The sequence below is a fragment of the Penicillium hordei genome (assembly GCF_028827395.1).
Source record: "Penicillium hordei strain IBT 12815 chromosome Unknown utg000002l_segment0_segment0, whole genome shotgun sequence".
NCBI lineage: Eukaryota > Fungi > Ascomycota > Eurotiomycetes > Eurotiales > Aspergillaceae > Penicillium > Penicillium hordei.
The window spans coordinates 4,340,230-4,359,249 of NW_026623143.1; the positions used below are offsets into that span (position 1 = coordinate 4,340,230).

At 47.4% G+C, this 19,020-nt stretch overlaps 6 protein-coding genes across 6 annotated transcripts; 2 read left to right on the plus strand and 4 right to left on the minus strand.

The window, feature by feature from the left end:
• Positions 1-1,005: 1,005 nt before the first annotated feature.
• N7537_004960 (peroxisomal copper amine oxidase) lies at positions 1,006-3,155 on the minus strand (the record flags this gene model as incomplete). Its single annotated transcript, XM_056896017.1, has 2 exons — positions 1,006-2,987; positions 3,041-3,155. The coding sequence occupies 2 exons, from the start codon at positions 3,153-3,155 to the stop codon at positions 1,006-1,008; spliced, it is 2,097 nt and encodes a 698-aa protein (XP_056755765.1).
• A 1,064-nt stretch (positions 3,156-4,219) lies between these two features.
• N7537_004961 (uncharacterized protein) lies at positions 4,220-5,856 on the plus strand (the record flags this gene model as incomplete). The annotated part of the gene is made up of 3 exons (XM_056896018.1): positions 4,220-4,347; positions 4,414-4,782; positions 4,845-5,856. The coding sequence occupies 3 exons, from the start codon at positions 4,220-4,222 to the stop codon at positions 5,854-5,856; spliced, it is 1,509 nt and encodes a 502-aa protein (XP_056755766.1).
• Positions 5,857-7,018: 1,162 nt separating this feature from the next.
• Positions 7,019-8,869, minus strand: N7537_004962 (uncharacterized protein; the record flags this gene model as incomplete). The annotated part of the gene is made up of 1 exon (XM_056896019.1): positions 7,019-8,869. One exon carries the CDS (start codon positions 8,867-8,869, stop codon positions 7,019-7,021), a length of 1,851 nt encoding a protein of 616 aa, XP_056755767.1.
• A 124-nt stretch (positions 8,870-8,993) lies between these two features.
• N7537_004963 (uncharacterized protein) lies at positions 8,994-9,830 on the minus strand (the record flags this gene model as incomplete). The annotated part of the gene is made up of 2 exons (XM_056896020.1): positions 8,994-9,013; positions 9,056-9,830. The coding sequence occupies 2 exons, from the start codon at positions 9,828-9,830 to the stop codon at positions 8,994-8,996; spliced, it is 795 nt and encodes a 264-aa protein (XP_056755768.1).
• A 350-nt stretch (positions 9,831-10,180) lies between these two features.
• N7537_004964 (uncharacterized protein) lies at positions 10,181-12,415 on the plus strand (the record flags this gene model as incomplete). The annotated part of the gene is given in 3 exon segments (XM_056896021.1): positions 10,181-10,487; positions 10,507-11,227; positions 11,296-12,415. 3 exon segments carry the CDS (start codon positions 10,181-10,183, stop codon positions 12,413-12,415), a joined length of 2,148 nt encoding a protein of 715 aa, XP_056755769.1.
• A 3,769-nt stretch (positions 12,416-16,184) lies between these two features.
• N7537_004965 (Galactose oxidase/kelch beta-propeller) lies at positions 16,185-18,732 on the minus strand (the record flags this gene model as incomplete). The annotated part of the gene is made up of 7 exons (XM_056896022.1): positions 16,185-16,549; positions 16,627-17,198; positions 17,255-18,208; positions 18,268-18,436; positions 18,488-18,528; positions 18,576-18,630; positions 18,708-18,732. The coding sequence occupies 7 exons, from the start codon at positions 18,730-18,732 to the stop codon at positions 16,185-16,187; spliced, it is 2,181 nt and encodes a 726-aa protein (XP_056755770.1).
• Between the last annotated feature and the right edge of the window lie 288 nt (positions 18,733-19,020).

Below are 19,020 nucleotides of genomic sequence, written 5' to 3' on the forward strand. Positions count from 1 at the left end.
ATCACCCGCACTCACCCTAACACGGAAAATGACGCTCATTTAAGATCCAGGGCTCTTTGGCTATTGACCGGGTTTAGTATGTGGCTTAAGTACGGCTGAGCGGACGGGAAGCCCTGTTTTCCACACCCTATGGTCGTATGTGTCAGGTTAAATGTGAATAATAATTATAGAATAAAAAGACCACATGTAAGTGGAAGTGCGAGTGCGCCATAAATAGGGTAAGAATGAGGATCTGTTTCGATCTAGCTCTATACTTATATCGGGGTGGAGGATGTAAAGTATTGATCATAAATTGAGCTCCTTCGGACGAGCCGAACGCCTGTACAACTGTGGGTTGCTTGAAGGTAGAATCGGCAAAGAGGATCCTTAGGTTGCGAACGGGTTCTCGCATCAAAGAGAGAACCTGGAAGAACACTTCGAAGAATCCTACAGAATTGTTTCGGATGTATTGAATAATACGGTGAGAACTATACTGCATGTAGCAGATCAGAATAAAATTAATTGTATAAATTGATTGGATCTATATGAATAATGTTCGAAATCAAATTGTACACGATGATCTCTTCATACTTAGAATAGAACGCCACATTTATGAATTCTCTTTCACACCTGTAGAAAATAGAATCAGAAAAGGAATCAGGAAGTAACATGATAACACGTAGAGTCTACCAGATTCCATTGCCTGAAAGCCGCCTGAATTGAAATGTTTTCCCGCGATACAACATGATGCAGCCGGCAAACTGAATCAACGGCGCTAACCTCATGATGATGATGATGCCGAGTTAGCATTCGCGCTGAAACATGTTAATTAATTAAAATTATGGGGATTTTCAACAGAATACACTAGGGCTCAGAGTCAAAAAAAGAAGTTGATCAAAATCAATCTGATATAAACAAAGAAGGTGAGACTATATATATACTATTCACTATGTGCAAAATAAACTCAAAAGGAACCCCCATTTTCAAACGCCATGCCATAAATCAATGCCGTCGTTTCCTCACCGCTCACATCCGGGATTTACTTGGGGCACAGCAGGAAGAAGGGAACGCATTCTTCGATTGGCTGTCAACACAAATAGCCGAAGGAGGCACCCAGAGACCAGGATTCTTCTCAAAGAAATTTGAGGCACGCAGCATAATGCTAACCGGCTCAGCGGGCATGATAGGGAAATCCTCAGTACGTGGGAAATGCGTTAGACCGAACTGCAGGTAGCAGACGATATCGGTGTTCTCGATGTTCTCATCGCGCTGCGCCCAGTCGGCAATCGTCGGGTTATAAGGGTGTCCCTCAGAGCCATCAGATTGACAGACGTAGTCACCAGCCGGGAAGAGCTCGTAGTCCTTGTAAGGAGTAACCCAGAGGGGCTTGCGGGCAAAAGCGGCACGCTTCCAGACGGTGCTGCCGGGCTTGGCGAGCATAGGGGGGCAGTTGTTGTTGAGGATCTTGTAAGCGACGGGCTTTTTGGCGACGGAGTTCATACGGTTCGGGTTGATGATGTCCCATGACCGGTTGGTCTCGTAGCAGTAGTCTGCGGCACCCTCGAGGGATGTGCGGAGGGGAGTCTTCTTGCTGTAAAATCCGTTGCCGTAGGGATTCTCTGGGGAGCCGACGGCGGCTTCGGCGGAGACGGCATCATTTTGGACAATGGAGTTGTTTTGGCCGTCGATTTCAGGGTCAATGCGGAGAGAGAACAGGTGCTGGTGGTTGTGGGCATTGATAGAAGGGGCGACTTCAGTACCGAAGGGAGCAGCGGTTTCGGTTGGGTGCATGCAGTAAGTGTTCAGCATACCTGTCAGCTTCATCTCCAGCTTGTAGGTTCCGTCGAGAGTGAAGGTGTGGTAGAAGCCGTATTCGTAGTTGGCAGCGGTGATAATTTGAGAGATGATGAGCTTGCGGTCGCGGGCGGAGATCACTGTGCCGTCACGGTAGTCGGTGTGCTTGTAGAGGAGACCGTTGTCTTCCTCGTGAATGCAGATGGCATTCTTGATGACGGCTGCCTCACCCTTGGAAGTAGACATAACACCATCCATGTAGTGAATGGCACCCTTGCAATCGCAACCTAGCTTTAGGGAGTTGGTCATCAGACCAGTGCCGTATTCGCCGACATCGAAAGCATGCTTCTTGTGATGGGGCTTCTCGGGGCAGCCGTAAGGAACAACCATCTCAACAACGGAGATACGGTTGAAGAGGGTGCGCTCGCGATCTTCGTACATGTCGTGGGTACGCACATCGGAAATGACAATACCTTCACGGTAGTTGAAGCCAATGTGCATCTTGTAGTTGGCCCACGTCAGCTCATTGCCGCGGACCTTGAAAGAGACACCCTCAGGCTGGGTAATGTCGATGGGCTTGAGGCGATCGTGTTTGTACTTCTCGCCAATGAATTCGGGGAGGTAGTTGTGTTCCTTGAGAGGGGCAGCAGTCCGCTCGCCGTTAACGTAACGAATGTCGACGCTGAGAACCTCTTCCGTATCGGTGTCGGCGACAACACTGAAATCCAGAGGGTGGGCGTATTGGTTATCGAACTCAGAGTTGCGGTAGTAAGCCAGACCCTGCTGGAGGCGGTGGTCGTATCCCCAGCGTTCATCGATGCCGATAGCCCATGCATCGAAGAAGACCTTGCTCATGTCGGTGAGTCCAATATCTTTGCAGGCACGGATGACGCGGGGGTCTTTGCGGGCAACACGCTCCATCACATCAAGATCCTCTAGAGTGAGGGTAGGCATCACATCGTGAACGTCCTTCCATTCCTCAACCTTGCCGGTGGCGAGATTTGCCACCACCTCTGCGACTTTGTTGGTTTCACGGACAATGACAATGGCGAAAGCACGACGGGCAGGAGCTGGGACGGTGCCAGCACGGAATGCCCGGTATTCCGCTTTGCGGGGTTCACGGAGTGTGAGGCAGTTGAACTTGATGGACTTGGGGTTGGCATAATCCCGGATGATCTTTGCCGCGTCGGGAATTTCCTTGATAGAAAGTTGATCTATGGTTTGGAGTTAGTAGTACCCTCAGAGTTTATTTAAAGACATGTCATACCTAACGGATGCGGGGTGCCTTGCGGCAGCATTGCTGCGGCAGCAACACTTTCATAATCTCCCTCACGGAAGATTGTGTAGCCAGGAATTGACTCGGTATCAGGGGCAGACGCCATGATGAAGGTGTGTAAGGGTTATCAAGGGGAAAGAGAGAGAGAGTTGTGAGGTTGTAGAAAACCAAAAAATTCCATCCCAAAGCTACGATAGACCTTATATAGCTAATGGACCTTGAACATCTCATAGGATCTCCCCCCGCATGTACCTTCCCATTCGGGTAATCAGGATTTGGAACTACAATATAAGCAACTCGGACAAAGTGAGCGAACGTCCCCGAAAGTGGGTTCTCTCGCCGTTGCTCAATTTTGGATAAAGTCTGGAGAAGATGTGTCTTTGCACAGCATTTGTCTGAGAATTTGATTCTATGTCATAATATCTTTTGCGTAAAGCGTTTGCCATCGAAATTCTCCAGCCAATTGCATTGCAACGGTTCGGAAAGATGTGTTGGCCACAGTCATCTGCTAGTGGTCAGCCTAATAAGGCAAGTCTTGTAGGAAAGACCGTGCATTGACGCTAGGCAAGACCTGCCCTAATTTGACAATATCTGATCTGATAGACGAATTAGGGGAGAATGCGGCTGTGCAGGGTTGGGGATGCCAAGACGTTAAATCAAGCTTATTTGCACATGGATGTGATGTAAGCCTCTACAGCCCTGGAGCCCCTACGTAGTCCATTAAGGCATGTTTATCACGAATTCATCACCTTTATATATAGGAAAAACGAAAGACATTCAAATTACACAAGTAAAAGAGAAGAGCAATTCATCTCAGATTATCATTAACCTAAGGATGTAACAGCCTGTGGGTGGACTTGCCTGTTTTGGTTTAGCGGCTCGGCTTATCAACGGCGATTTCGGCCTGTCTCCAGTCAATCCACCACAGTCCCCTCCATCTTCTTCCCGTTTTGAGCTTCAAAAATCCGGAGGTTTATCTCTGTCGTGTGGGGTCGGTCCCTGGACCATGATGTCTCCGATAAGCTGCCTGGAATGGCATGTCCAGCCGAGGCACTCATCGCAATTTCCATAGCTGAGCTCAAGTTTAAGAACTCGTTACAAATTCATCTCATCTAGCTTCACTATCTTCTCTTACCTAGAAGAGACTCATAACACAAATCACATACAATCATGGCCAATTTATCCGTTCAACTCACTGCCCCTAACGGCCACACTTGGACCCAGCCCACCGGCTTGTTCATCAATAACCAATGGGTCAAGTGTTCGACTGGCGAGAAGATTGCCAGCATCAATCCCACGTACGTGAGAAATTGAAGACTAAGCTTCCGTGTGTTAAGGCCATAACTGACTTGTGTTAAAAATAGAACCGCAAAGGAAATCACATCAATCCACGCAGCTTCCGCCGACGATGTCGACAAGGCCGTCAAGGCAGCTCGTGCTGCTTTGAATAACCCATGTTGGCGCGACCTGCCCGGCATTGACCGCGGCAAACTGATGAACTGCCTGGCCCAGCTCATCGAGGATAACCGCGCCACGCTCGCCACTATCGAGACAATCGACAATGGAAAGCCGTATTCCGTTTCCTTCAATGACGACCTGACCGAGACCGCCGAGACAATCCGTTACTACGGCGGATACGCCGATAAGGTGTTTGGCCAGGTTATCGATACCACCCCGGATAAGTTTGCCTACACTGTGCGGGAGCCCGTTGGTGTCTGTGGCCAAATTATCCCGTAAGTCACAAAGACCTGCGATCAAGCGTCGCCGAAATCGATTGCTAACTATGACACTAAAGATGGAATTTCCCCCTCGCTATGGCCGCCTGGAAGCTCGGTCCCGCCCTCGCCTGCGGAAACACAGTCGTTCTCAAGCCAGCGGAGCAAACCCCTCTCTCGATCCTCTTCCTTGCCAACCTGATCGTAGAAGCAGGCTTCCCTCCCGGCGTGGTGAATATCGTGAACGGACACGGTGCCATCGCCGGAGCTGCACTCGCCTCACATATGGACGTGGACAAGATCGCCTTCACAGGCAGCACGGCCACAGCCAAGCAGATTATGAAGATGGCCAGCGTGAACTTGAAGAATATCACCCTAGAGACGGGTGGCAAGAGCCCGCTCATTGTGTTCAACGATGCGGATCTCGAGCAGGCCGTTGAATGGGCGCATATCGGTATCATGTACAATCAGGGCCAAATATGTACGGCCACATCCCGCATTCTGGTACAGGACGAGATCTACGACCGTTTCTTGGAGGCATTCAAGGCTCAGGTGAAGAATGTCTCTAAGGTCGGTGATCCGTTCGAGGAGTCGACCTTCCAGGGTCCACAGGTGACGCAGGCTCAGTATGACCGCATTATGTCTTACATTGATGTCGGTAAGTCTGAGAAGGCCACTCTTGTTGCTGGTGGCAAGCCTTTCACTGGTGTTGGTGATGGCAAGGGCTTCTTCGTTGAGCCTACTATTTTCACCGATGTTACGCCCAAGATGCGTATCTACCAAGAGGAGGTCTTTGGTCCTTTCGTGGTCATTGCCCGATTCAGTGAGGAGAAGGATGCTATTGAGATGGCCAATGACTCTACTTATGGTCTTGGAAGCGCCCTGTTCACGACGAACTTGACTCGCGCCCACCGAGTGGCTAAAAAGATTGAGGCTGGTATGGTCTGGATCAACTCTAGCAATGATAGCGATTGGCGTATTCCATTTGGTGGCGTGAAGCAATCTGGTATTGGTCGCGAGCTTGGAGAGGCTGGCCTTGCTGCTTACTCAAATATTAAGGCTATTCATGTGAACATGAAGTCTAAGCTTTAAGAACAAGACTTGGAGGGCTTTTGAATATTCGAGAAGGACATATTACATTGTACATAGCAAAATTGAAATCCAAAGGATTATCTCAAATTTCACGTCATGATACGGGGGTATTAGGCATTTCCGGTTTAAAGATTCGGTGCTGGCAAGTAAATAAACGAAGGTTTGTCTCGATGTGACCGACCCTTGCTGCATACCAAATGTGAAAAGAGAGAAGAGCGAGCTCCACGATAGCCTACTACTCAGAGCCCCCGAGGCCCATCCCGTCAGCATCGTGACTAAATTGGTATTTCTAACGTATTTCACAAGCGAACCGGCCACACAAGCGAGCCGGCCACCCCAAAACACCGTAGTAAATGCGATATATTGCAACTTGATATCTTAACAATAGTGGCCTATATAGAGATTTCCTTAAATATAGCCTAATACCTTTGAGGTAGTTTCTAGCCTCTCTAGGGAGTTTAGGAAATATATATGACTTTGTCATTGCGATATATATATTTCTACTTTCTAGTAACGTAATTTTCGGTAATTTTTGAAATAATAATAATATAGTCTCATAACTCCTTTAAGATTGATATATAGTGCTAATATATCTTATCAATAACTATCGATAAATAAGAAGATAAAATGAAAAGTTGGTTGTTGAAATATAAATGTAGAATATATCGCATTTACCATGGTGTTTTGGGGTGGCCGGTTCGCTTGTGGAATACGTTATAGCTATTTACTAACACTAGGCACCGTTCAGATACCAGAGATATTCGCTCCAACTTTGGGGAGATCTTCACTGTATATATCAACGTTGCCTAGACATAAGAAATTATTGAATTTGATTCTCACATCCAAATGGAGTATCCCCCACTATTGCATTCCTGTCTACCAGGGAAGCATCGACTTGACTGACCCCTACAGCTACAATGGGGTCACTTATCTCAAACATACGCTGCTGTTAAGTCCGGCCGGACGACCCCCTGGGATAGCGCTCAGGGAGATGAGTCATAGTCATCTCATCTCTAAGTTGAGGGAGTCGGTATCGCCGATACATGACCAGGATGTTGTCCACAAAGTCCCGGTACCACACAACTGGTCGTACAATCCAGAAAGTGGGAATGAGGTGTTTTTCGAATTTCGAAAAGGATGAAAAACCAAGCCACACCCGGTCTTATTCGTGCCCAACCCGCCCATACTGTTTCAGTAGCGCTTTTGTGGCAGATGCTGCCGTTGCGGCTGCAAAGTCTTGCCATATCTTGTTCTTGTGGCTGTCTGCGTAGTCACAGACGGCTTTGACTACAATGCAGGGTACTTCGTCCCACACCCCAGCGCCTTCCATCTCGAATGCAATCACACTGTGACGCTTGGCAATCTTGTCACGGTCCTCGCCAGACTTCATCACAGAATCGCCTGATGCGACACGCCCAACGAATATTGACGGGGCTTGGGCATCCGTGTCACGCCCCTCCTGCTCTAGTTGTTGCTTTGACTTGAGTCGCTCCCGTTGAACTAGGTGCTTCTTATCGCATCCGAGGTCATCACATGAGAGCTGGCGGGACTCCTCGCAAACAGTCGCTGAATTTTTGTGATCTTTTGCGCAGACACATTGCAGGGAAAGGTGATGCTTGTGCTGGTAGCTCGACTGGAAGAGATTGTCTTGTGAGGATCCTGGATACCGGTATTTGGTACCGCGCCGCTTTAGAGCGGCCATCTTTTGGATTTCTTGGAGGTAAAGTGCAGTATTTTGCTCGAGTCTCTCACGCCCAACAGTCGTCTCAATTATAGCAAGCAAGTTGCGTATGTTTTTAGGGGCTCTGCTAGGGCCATCCTCCGCAGTATCTCGCATGTGGAACTTGTCAGGATATTGCCTACCAAGATCGTACTGGACAATATGCCTGCTAATGACTATATCGCCTAGGTGAAGCTCTTCATCCCCTCCTGGACAGGGTACACCACCGCAAATGCCAGTCAGAACGACAAGCCTAAGTCCTGGATAGCTCAATCGAAGGCTGGCGGATGATCCAGCAGCGCTAACCTTGCCCATATTCGGAAGAAGTACCAGAACCATGTTGAACTTCCCAATCCGGCCAGCCGTATATATGTTCGTATCCCCATCGACCCCCCCATAGTAGTCGGAGTCCTCGTCCCAGACTTCATCGATGAGAAAATACATGGCATCGTACTCGCGCGGTAATGCACATACTATTGCAATCTCGAATTTATCGCGACTAGCAGGGCGGGCAATCCTCGTCTTGGTAGCATGGCAGGGTAACATCCCCGGGGACTCTATGTCTGCTGGCGATGAGATCGAAAGTTTCTTCTCCTGCGGAGGCTCGGAGAATGAAACCGATCTTTTCCGCTTCAAGCTCTGTGGATTCACCATAAGCTCAAGATTGCGGACTATTTTCTCGTAGATAGCCTTCCTCAAAACTTCACTGGCAGCTGGGCCAGTTGGTTGGCCTTGTATTTTTGGCAGGGCCATATGTAGATACAGACACCCTTCCACAGCCTGCAGGTAGTTGCTATTTCCTTGTCTTCCTGCCACGTGAACGAAGTCGCACATCTGCCCCCATGTCGACACGTTGGCTACGCTTTCAGGATATATAGTCATTGGGATCTTCTCGCCGTTGTCAATCTCCAGCAGGAGCCTGGCAAATGAAAGCAGGATCGGGTTGCCGGGTCGTACTGTCCTGAGTAAGTCGGGGTATCTAGAGCTCGAAAAATTCGGCCTGAGCGAAATGTAGAGCACACGGCTACTGGCATGAGTTCCGGCGGAGCGTAGGAAGTATATGGTCTCTGGTTTCCAACTGTATGAAGCCAGTTCGAGATCCTCGTCGAAGAAGTCCATCAGACATCTCGCAAGCGAAAGAGCTAGAGTCGCCTTCTCTCGAGAACTAACTTTCTCGATCGCTGCACCTTTTAGGTAGTCTTGAGGAGTTATCCGAATGAAAGCCTTTTGATCGAGTAGTTCACCGAGGGACTCTGCGGCAAATTTATCCAAGCTTGACAGTATTGGTGGCATTTTATCCGATATATCAAATAACCCTCGCTGGTTAACGAACAGATAGAGTGTTCTACTCCGTTCCCTTGCTCGTTGAATCGCTCCGCATAAACTGTTATTCTCACTCTCGTCCATCGTTGTACTATCAATCGGTCAAAATAAAACCTATTAGGTTTATGGTATTAGTACAAACGTACTGAAATGTACCACATTTGGCTTGTTGCCAAATACTTCCGTCTGGGCAACAGGAAACGAATATATCCAAAATGGTGTCAAAAGGACCGGTTTGCCACTCATCTGATACCCTCAGCTTGATTTCGTGTGCTTCTCCACAACTGAGTTGTCGAAACTCCTTGAATATTGCGTTGACCACAATGCTCGCTCGCTTCACATGCACGCCAGGTTGGCCCTGTGTGTACACTTTCTCCGACAATTCTGTTTGTGGCGGGGAAATGATCTGAAGGCCTTGCGATTTCTGAGTGTTGGCCGCGAAACGTTGTAAAAATGCTTTCAAATTGGTTATCCGTTCCATCGCAAGACTTCCGGCTTGCCCTTGAGGCAGTATGAATAGAACTGAGCCTGAGCCGGTCGTCAGGTTGAACTCGTCCATGGACATATCTAAAAAAGCAATCAGGGAAGTCAATCGTGGGTACTTGACTCTAAGTAGGGAAATGTCGTGAGGGCCGATCCATGTTGCTCCCAGAGGACCGATGAGATCTCCATTGACCATGTCATTTAGCGAAGCCAAAAGATCTTGTGCCATTTGATCCATGTCGGCATAGTCATGCTCGGAGAAATCAGCACCCACAGGTGTTGCCGTGAGGATGTAGCGCAGATCGGCTTCAAAAAAGGCAGCATCGTTCTGCAATTTTTGCGGGCGGCTGTCGGGCTGTGTGTTCCTCGTAAACCTCGCAAGTCTGCCAATCAACCGTGACTTGACAGCTTGAATACCGATCCAACCAAGCGATCCTGTGAGAAGCATAGTTATCTTGTGGATATTGCTGCTCCTGAGAGGTGCTATTAGCGTTCATGATCCCCATGAAACGTTCCTCAGGAAGTTTAGCTGATCAGGAAAAGCGGGGCTTCCTAAGCGGGGCTTCCCGATCGGGAGGGACCCGGGGGGGGGGGGGTCCCAGAATGTGCCCGGTTGGTTCAACCTTCACATCGTGAAATGCGTCAGTATATGCTTCTCTGTTAGCCCTTTCTGAATCCTCTGTCCGAACAATCCTGAGTGACACAGATATTTTACGTGTCGCCGACGCCTTCCAAGGTTATATTGTCAGGGCGCTTGCGGGGTCGTCTCGAGCCTTTGTTATCGCAGAATCAGTCACCATGGAAGCTATCGAGGATGAGGAACCGATATATGATCTCGCTGTTGAATGTGAAAGGCTGTTCGTACAACAGATTACCAGGCTAAAAGATGAAGACCAGCCCAATGGCGCCAAGATTCTCTCAGAGCTGAGCCAGCGATTCGCCGCCTGGACAGCCTTTTTGGGTGTCTTTGCTGAATCGAATATGTGCTTGGATCGTAGGCTTCGACGCCACGTCGAGATTCAAGATCAAGTGCTCCTTCTGCTTGACATCGTGCTGAGAAGCCTGATACACTGTGTTTCCTCCTGCGTCCGCAGCAAAACAATAAGTACTAACTGTATACGTAGTTTTTGATCGAGATGACTCCTCTGATCGCATTGACATTGGGTTGTCCGATGCGTGCCAGCCATCACTGCAACCCCTTTGCATTAGCATTTACAACCTGGAGGCAATTTCGGGGGCCATTGAACGCCTCAATCATCTGGGAATCTCCATCCGACAATCGTCAGTGACAAACCAGGCAATAAAGGCTAGAAAGTTCGCGGAGAAATTTGATTTGGCATCTTTTGAGGGAGTAGCGTACCTGTCCATGAAGACGCTTTATCCCGACGCAAGCGTAGAGCTCCTTGAACAGCTCACCCAATCCATGACAGAAACCTACACTCGGTTCCTTCATCGCAAAGATCGCCAGGAGCAGCTTCAGGTCCCCCGGTCACGTCCCCGAACAGCAATACCACTATCTACTATCGCAGAGGAGCCTGACGGAGATGGTGACGTGGAAAGCCCCATGGATAACCAGATAAAAGTACGCCAGGGAGGCGAAAACTTTACTACAAGGATGCTTCAACGTCGTTCAGCCCATACGTTACTCATATCTGAGCCAACGACCGTGAACAGTCAGGAAGTCAGAAAAAGGTTCCAGAAAACTTTGAGCCCCACAGTAAATGACAAGACAATGTCTATATTGGTTAATCAAGTGGACTACCCCCAACCCGCCAAAGGAAGCTCGACCTGCGAGTGGTGCTTTAGCCCCCTCCCAACTGACTCATTTGAGGGGGCCAAGTGGCGGTAAGAAATCCTCGAGCCCATTCCGCTCTCTTGAGAAATGAGTGAATTTTCTGACACTCAAGTCCTAGGCGGCATGTGAATGAAGATCATGAGCCCTACGTTTGTATCTCGGAAAATTGCTCTAAATCGTTGAGGAGATTTGCGACCTCGACGCAGTGGCTGGAGCACATGGTTACCGCTCATGGTAAATTGTGGCATCGTGAAGTTAATGTGCCGCCATCATGGGCCTGCCCACTGTGTAGCGATGAAGACTCTACTTTTTCCAGGCCGAACGACCTTACTGGGCACCTTGAAAATCTCCATGCAGGAACTTTCACAGTGACTCAGGTACAGGCAATCGTGCGACAGAGTCGGTTTCGGTCCTCTCGTGCGCAAGATATATGCCCTCTCTGTTGTCTACCAGTGAGGGGCCAACTAGATTCTCTATCTAAGGAGAGGGGCAATGACAATGGATACCCATCTTCCGAGCAGCCGCGTAATGAAGCAAGTCGGGAAAATAAAAACAAGCGCATCAAGACAGAGACTGGCCGCACACACTTGGATCACAACCATGAAAGCAATCTGAAAACGAAAAACAAGCATCGTGAACCAAAGATCACTTATGGCCCATCCTCGAGCAACCCCGCCAGCTTGGAATTGATTGCAAGCCATGTGGCTGCGCATCTTCAGGGAATAATGCTTCTCACGCTGCGTTTGATATCCATGGATGTAGAGATGGATGTTTCGGCCGATCACCAAAGTACATCCGGCAGCACCGACGATCAGTCGTCGTTGATCAGCTCGAGCGAGAGATCTCTATATCAGGATATGGATAGTATAGAGGACTTCTCATTACACAGAGAAGGCGCATTTGACCCCGAGAATGATCTTCCTTCAGAACAAATCGTCCCTGATTGTGAGCATATCGATTGGCATGTTGTTCCTCGCCGTTATGAGGCCCCACCAGAGCCTGAGGATCTAGAAGAATTTCTCTCCAACTACCCTACAGGAAAACCTAGTCACAAAGATTACTTGGGTCAGGATTTAGAGGAATTCATCTCCAATCCCCCTATGGGAGCGTCCCCTGACCAAGATTACCTGGGATGGGATCTAGAAAACTTCATCTCGAATCCCCCTACAGAAGGACTTCAGGACAAAGGTAACTTAGGGCAGGACCTTGAAAAATTCATCTCCAATGCCCCTGGGTGAGTCGGAGGCAAAGCTGTACACTTACTTTGTCAACGTCTAATTGAAACCACCATTAGATATGTGCAGACCAGACCATAGTGTTAATCTGGTGAGTAAATGTAGGGAGGACTTATCAGATGTTGCTGGCAGGAAACATTAGATAATTTAGAGCCAGAACTTCACTTGAATAGCGAATCCAAACAGCGTTAATCGTTATAATTATAATGATCTACCTCGTCTATGTTTCATTTCCACGATGCTTTTCTGATCATATTCGTCTAAGAACTATACCACATTCTCTCGTGGAATGGACTAAGGAATAAAACTGAATGTTATATTAAACCGAATGATAACACAGCCAGGAAATCCCGAGAAGAAAGACATGAGGTATCTGTGTTAGCTAAGCACGTATAGAGCCCGTCATTTGACATACGTGCAACCCTTCGCGTCAGGGACGCTCCAACGAGTAGCATCAGCATCCCGACCTAGAGCTTCCAATACATCCGCAATATGATTCCTCACTTCCAAAGTCTTGGGATGGTCCATTCCAAGATTCACACTTTCTGTCAGAAACACAAAACGGTACCATCCTAGTGCTTGTTTATAGCGCTTTCCTTTTGATAAGACCTCGGCAATAACGAATGCCGCAGAAAGGGCATCCTCGTGCTCCTCACCAAGAGTGGCCTTCCTATGGAGCCAATCAAGTCTGCACAACTCCAAACTCTCTTTATCGAATGGAGGCCGAGCTGCGCCCCTTGGGTAATGTTGCGGTCCGCTAATAGGAGTATTAACCATCAATTCAACCAATACCGGGGAAATCAAGTCTTGTCTCGCAGTATCCACTTACATCTATTACCGCACAAAGTTTCCAAGTTAACTATGGTTTAGCTTTGACACAAACCCATTTTCTAGCTGGGTTCACTTACTCCCTATAATCATAAAGAGGCTAGGTCAGTTTTCTAAGTTCAACCAACATATCACCGCTTTTACGGCACGTACTCCACAAGCCACGTGATTGCAATTTATACACTGTGGCTGATGATTATATATCTTAGGCCCATCACCACACTGACAGCATATATACATATACGTCGGCGACATGGCCTATTTCTTAGACTCGTAATGTTGCAATGGCTGGTTGATGGGGAAAAAGTGAATAAGAAATTGTAGTATAGTAACAAAAAAGTCTGTGGTTGAGCGATTCGCTAGAAATGAATACAACAACAGCACGGACTAGACAGATATTTATAGACCATGATATCAACTACGTAATAACGTCTACTAGTTATTCAGTTGGGCACAAACAAATTAAAAGCTGCTGTTGATTGGTTATTAGGCTATCAGGCTATGTATCCACGGATTATAAAGGCCTGTCTATCCTTAGGATCATTGGGCACAAATATTATCATGTGATGGCGACCATTGTGTGATCATTGGTCCTGGAACTCGATCCAATTTAGACAATTAGGTGATAGCTTATTAATTTAGCTAAAACTCGAAGTTTTCAATAAGCGGCCACCAAGGCGGCGTATAAGAGACCTTAACTGGTATCTGGCCCGTGCGCGAAGAGGCAGAGCGGCCAAAGGTTAAATGCCTGAATATGCCTGGATTATGCCTTATTTTACATCGATTGAATTATAATAGGTAGCTTTATAAGCAAAGTATCTATAGGACTGTAGGTAGTTTATATGAATGAAGCTATTCCTACTATATAAATCAGCGTATACGCCTATTTCTAGGCGTTAAAGCTATTACGACTGGCTAAATCTCTTCAGATTAATATAAAGAGGTAGTTTATACCGTTTGGGACGGTTCTCGATGTTAGGGATTCGAAGAAGCTGATTTTTTGTGGAGTAGGAATAGCTTTATTTTTGAGGAATATAGAGATTCAAAGTCTCTTATATAAAGTGCGCTTTTTTTTTTACCGCCTTTATATATACCTAAAAAGATAGCTAAAAAGAATAGCTTAAAAGATAGCTAAAAGAATAGCTAAAAAGATAATTTAAAAGATAAGGCCGTATAACTAGCCAACTATTCTTATATATGGTATGTATAACTAGGAATACCTTCAATTTATAGTATACGGTATAGAGCGGTGTCGAAAACGGTATATAATTTAGGCATATCAAGGCATCATCCCTATAAAATCAGGTATTTGACCTTTGGCCGCTCTGCCCCTTCGCACCGTGTGCAAAGACCAAGAAACCAGGAGGGAGCTACCAAACTATCTATGTCCGTTTCAGTTCGATAAAAGTGACAGAACTCAGGATGTGCAGCAAGGTATGATACAGATGACAGATATAAATACATTTCTCTCACTAAATTGACAACAACCCCCTCTTTTTCCAATCTATAGTCATACAGATACTGGAACGCTATCCCCGCATAGCAGCATGTATGTAATAACGAGCTACATCGGGTTAATGAGATCATCATCACCATCATCATCATCATAGTCATACAGATATATTTGCCGACTAACAATAATACGTGCTTTTGTATAGAGCACTATGGTGGCCTGTAGATTTTCCGGGTTTCAGTACCCTTTATTTCTACCATGTATGTCACCATGATATTCGACAAAGCACATAACGGTCGCAAAGGATCAATATTGTCCCTCAGAGTTGATAATTGACTTTTCCACGAGCGATCTTTTCCTCTAGGACAGATCTCAAATATATCAGTGGGGAGCTTGAGAAGACAAGCTTGTTTTTGCTGCGTGGACCTTCCCAAAACGGTACGCTTGGATTAAAGTCTCATGAACTTTTAAACTGGACTTCCCCCCACTGATCATAAGATAACTTTTGCAAGTGTGAGGCAATTATGGGGTAATAGAATATCCCCTTGTTAATAAACCGGGAAGTATTTCCCATAGGAGGTTAGAGTGCGTTATTTCGCTCACTGAGATCTTTATTCGGCCAATCACAGTGCGAGAATGTTCATAGCTCCACACTCGCACAAGTATATATGAGTGAATTGTTGTGTTTCCTGAGGATTCGTATCATTGTTCTTCTCTTCTTTCACTACATTCCTTTCAGTACCATGCCTCCCACCGAGAAACAAAAGGACATATCCCACCGCCATCGCTCTTTCAAGGGATGCTGGACCTGTAAGAAAAAGAGGATCCAGTGCGATGAAATGCGTCCAACCTGCCAGAAATGCAGTTCCCGGGGCCTCACTTGCGAGGGATACGAGATCCGATTGCGCTGGGGGGCTGGTATCGCGTCCCGGGGGAAATACTCGGGCGCCGAGAAGCCCGTGAAAGAATCTATACCCCCGCGATCAAAGCGAAGATGGGATATGCGAGACAAGGGAGACAGACTTTATAGCGACGGGGAGGTTCAGCCAGTTTTGATACCTCAATCTTTGACGAAAGAAGGTATTGCTAGTGCATGGAGGTGTTTGGTGGTTGTAGGCTCACATATCCCTCTAGATCGTGAACCTCAATTCATTGCCGAGCGAGCAACAGTCAATATACTTAACTCACCGTGGGAACCGGGTTCTCCACGTAGTTCGGCTATCAACAAGCACTTTGAGATACCTACATCCTTAGCTACTTTGGCAGCAACTACCGCGTGTGGCCGGGGTCCAGATACATCGGGTCAATATGGCAAAAGCTCGGGCCGACGGAGTATATTGGCATGACTTGAGCTTGTATTCCAGGCTTTTTGTACTTTAGTACTGCAAATCACTTTGGCTGATATGAACTATGTGGTTCATCACGAACACACTGATTAATCTCTCTATTCTACACACTAGAACAGTATTTACCTCATTAAAGAATTATACCCTATTCATCCTCCCGAATCGTCTCACTGCCTCCTTTCCGCCCCTTGTCTTCCACATGATCAGTCAATTGAGAAACCTCAGATCGATGACCTGCTCGCGGGGTATGCAAACTGTCAAAAGATTCATAAAAATGTGACGACCGACCGCTCACCACGTTATCAATCGACATTGGCGATGTTAATGACAGTGAAGATGGGCGCCGGTTATGACCCGTTGGATATGAATACTCCGACTCAGTCTCACTAGGAGTCTGCGGTGAGACAGGAGACTGGGACCCTCGTCTCGGATCAGGTTCGGGCTTGGGAGACCCGTCGTGAGCGAAGTACGCGGCATTGAATGGCGTGGGAAGCTCAACAGGTGACGAATCTGTGTGGAAGGCAGGGTTAGTACTCTGTAATATCTATTTCCCATCAGAGGTTGAAGAACGGAAGTCATAGACATACCATGCATCTCATATAGCGCACCTCCTCCTGATTCCACCGTTCCAGGGGTTGCGGGAGAGATGAAGGAGTCTGGCACTGTTGAAGCCTGTGTGTCTGATGGCTGGGTTATCGATTGCTGTGCTGTAGAAGGCTGCGTTGCCGAGGTATGCGTTGTTCGCACCGTTTCCGCCGTCTCCATACCCGTCGATGAAGATACTGGCCCGGGTTCAGGCGAGGCTGGGCCGCTCCCATACATCCATTCCGGAGGACGGCTTTTGGGTTCGGCCCCTGTGGCTCCAGATTCCGCTTCTGCAGATTTGCGTTGACGCTGCCGTCGGCGATAAAACCAGAGTCCGACAAGGATTGCAATGACGAACAGACCCAACACCGCGCCGATTACTCCACCAGCCCAGCCGGGGAAGCCGCCGCCCCCGTTGTGATCTTGTGTGGAAGAACTGGTACTGGAATTGCTGCTGGTACTATTGTACGGCCAGTATGTCTCGATAGTCTTGCTATACTTCGTGTCGAAAATTCCTGCTAGAGAGCTGTTGGTCCATGATGTTGGGGCGGTGGTGGTTGCACCTCCATCAGAGCTAATAGGCTGTTAGCTATGACGATTTATTCTCTGTATTGCTAGGTCTACACTCACTTGCCACCTATTAGTTTTGTCACGGCATCCGGTACTTTATACTCGCTCCAATTTGCGGGATCGTATTTATCCACAAAGCTCAGCGTGTTGAGATTGAAGTTGACAATAACACCACCCTCCAGACAATGAGTTGAGTCAACATGCTGCCCTCCAACTGCCAGCATTTGGTCAGGATATACTTTGATGCATTGGTGACCGCTGCGGCTGTGTGTGTTTGTACCATTGTATGCCTTAACCCACTTGAAGGAAGGCAGGGACAATATATAAACGTCATCGGATGGATTGGCACTATAGTTGAGACCATCATATCCTCCATAGATGTAGATATTATGAGATGACCCATCAGCCGCACTAGCAAGGACAGAGCAGAACTCCGTCAACTGTGGCGGTATATCGCCCGTCGTGTTTTGGAGATACCAGGTTCCACTCCCGACATCGAAGATGGAGACTGTCTCCATGAACGTCGGGCTAATTCTTTTGCTCTCATCTGTCCGTGATGAGTTTGATTTATCATTTTTGAAAAACCGAATGGGTTCAACCACTCCCCCAATGGCGACTAAAATCCCGGACTCAGATACAGGGACCCATACCAGTTCCGCGTTGGAACGAGCAGGAACATAGCTTGGTAGTGTGCTGTTTGTCCACTTTCCGTCACTCATCTGTGACATGTCCAAGGTGATTAGCGTGTCGGCCGTTTCGTTGGATTGAAGCAGGTTTAAATTGAAGTCGCCCCAATCTGCCGCACGCATCCCACTGAAGTAAAAACCTAGGTTCTCTCTTGGGGCTGATGCAGCAGCGCCATTGGTGATATATCGTGTAACATTAGTGGAGAGGTATTCTTGGTTCCAGGTGGGCTCCCATAAGCTTCTATATGGCCCATACTGGTACGCCGCGTACGACAAGACTTGATTAGCAGGCGGAGGATCGGAACTATCGGTATTATGAAGCATGCCTCTGCGATAAAGGACCTCAGAATCAGTGATTTATTAGAGGGAGAGACGAGGGATGCCAACCCATAGAGGTATAACTCGTTGTCGTTGGCAAACATCGTGCCGTCAACGTAATTCGGAGCTATGCTAGCAACACCACCGGCGATGGACGCGTTGCTGAGTATATCCATGAAATCTGATTTTGTGTTGAAAGAAGTGGTGAGGTTCAGATAATAGATGGTGGCTTTCAAATCTTCTGCTAGTTAGCTACGTGCATATAACAACATCTATTGGTCGCGCATACTGTCATCTGCTTGGTACTGGACGCAACCGTCATCATATCCCCTGCAATTGTTAGTGAAAATGGGTATTGACCATGAGGAACCTCATACATCTGATACGATAGCTCCCCGCCATCGAGGAAGATTGTATCGCGCAGGATATTTGCTATTAGTGTCAGTTAAAAAAAGAGAAAAAAAGAAAAAGAAAAAGAACCTGAAAAGAAATAGACAAGGAGTGCTTACCACGCAGGTTTGACCAACTGCACATAGAAACATTAATTTGAGTCGGCGATATGCTACATACAGCCACTACATAGTCTATCACGACTAGCAGCGTCAGCACCGTCCCCAAAAGAAACCGCATTTTTTAATCGAAGAAACAGCGGTTGAGCTCATCACTGAGTTGTCATAATATGAAAATGACAAGTCCCATAAGAATTCTGGAATTCAGATTGACTGCTGACATCCACATGCAAAAAGCGAGGGGGCGGGGGTCTCTTGGAACTTGAGATGCGGCTTTGTTGATCTTTTTTGTTGTCAGTTCCCCCCGCCCTGA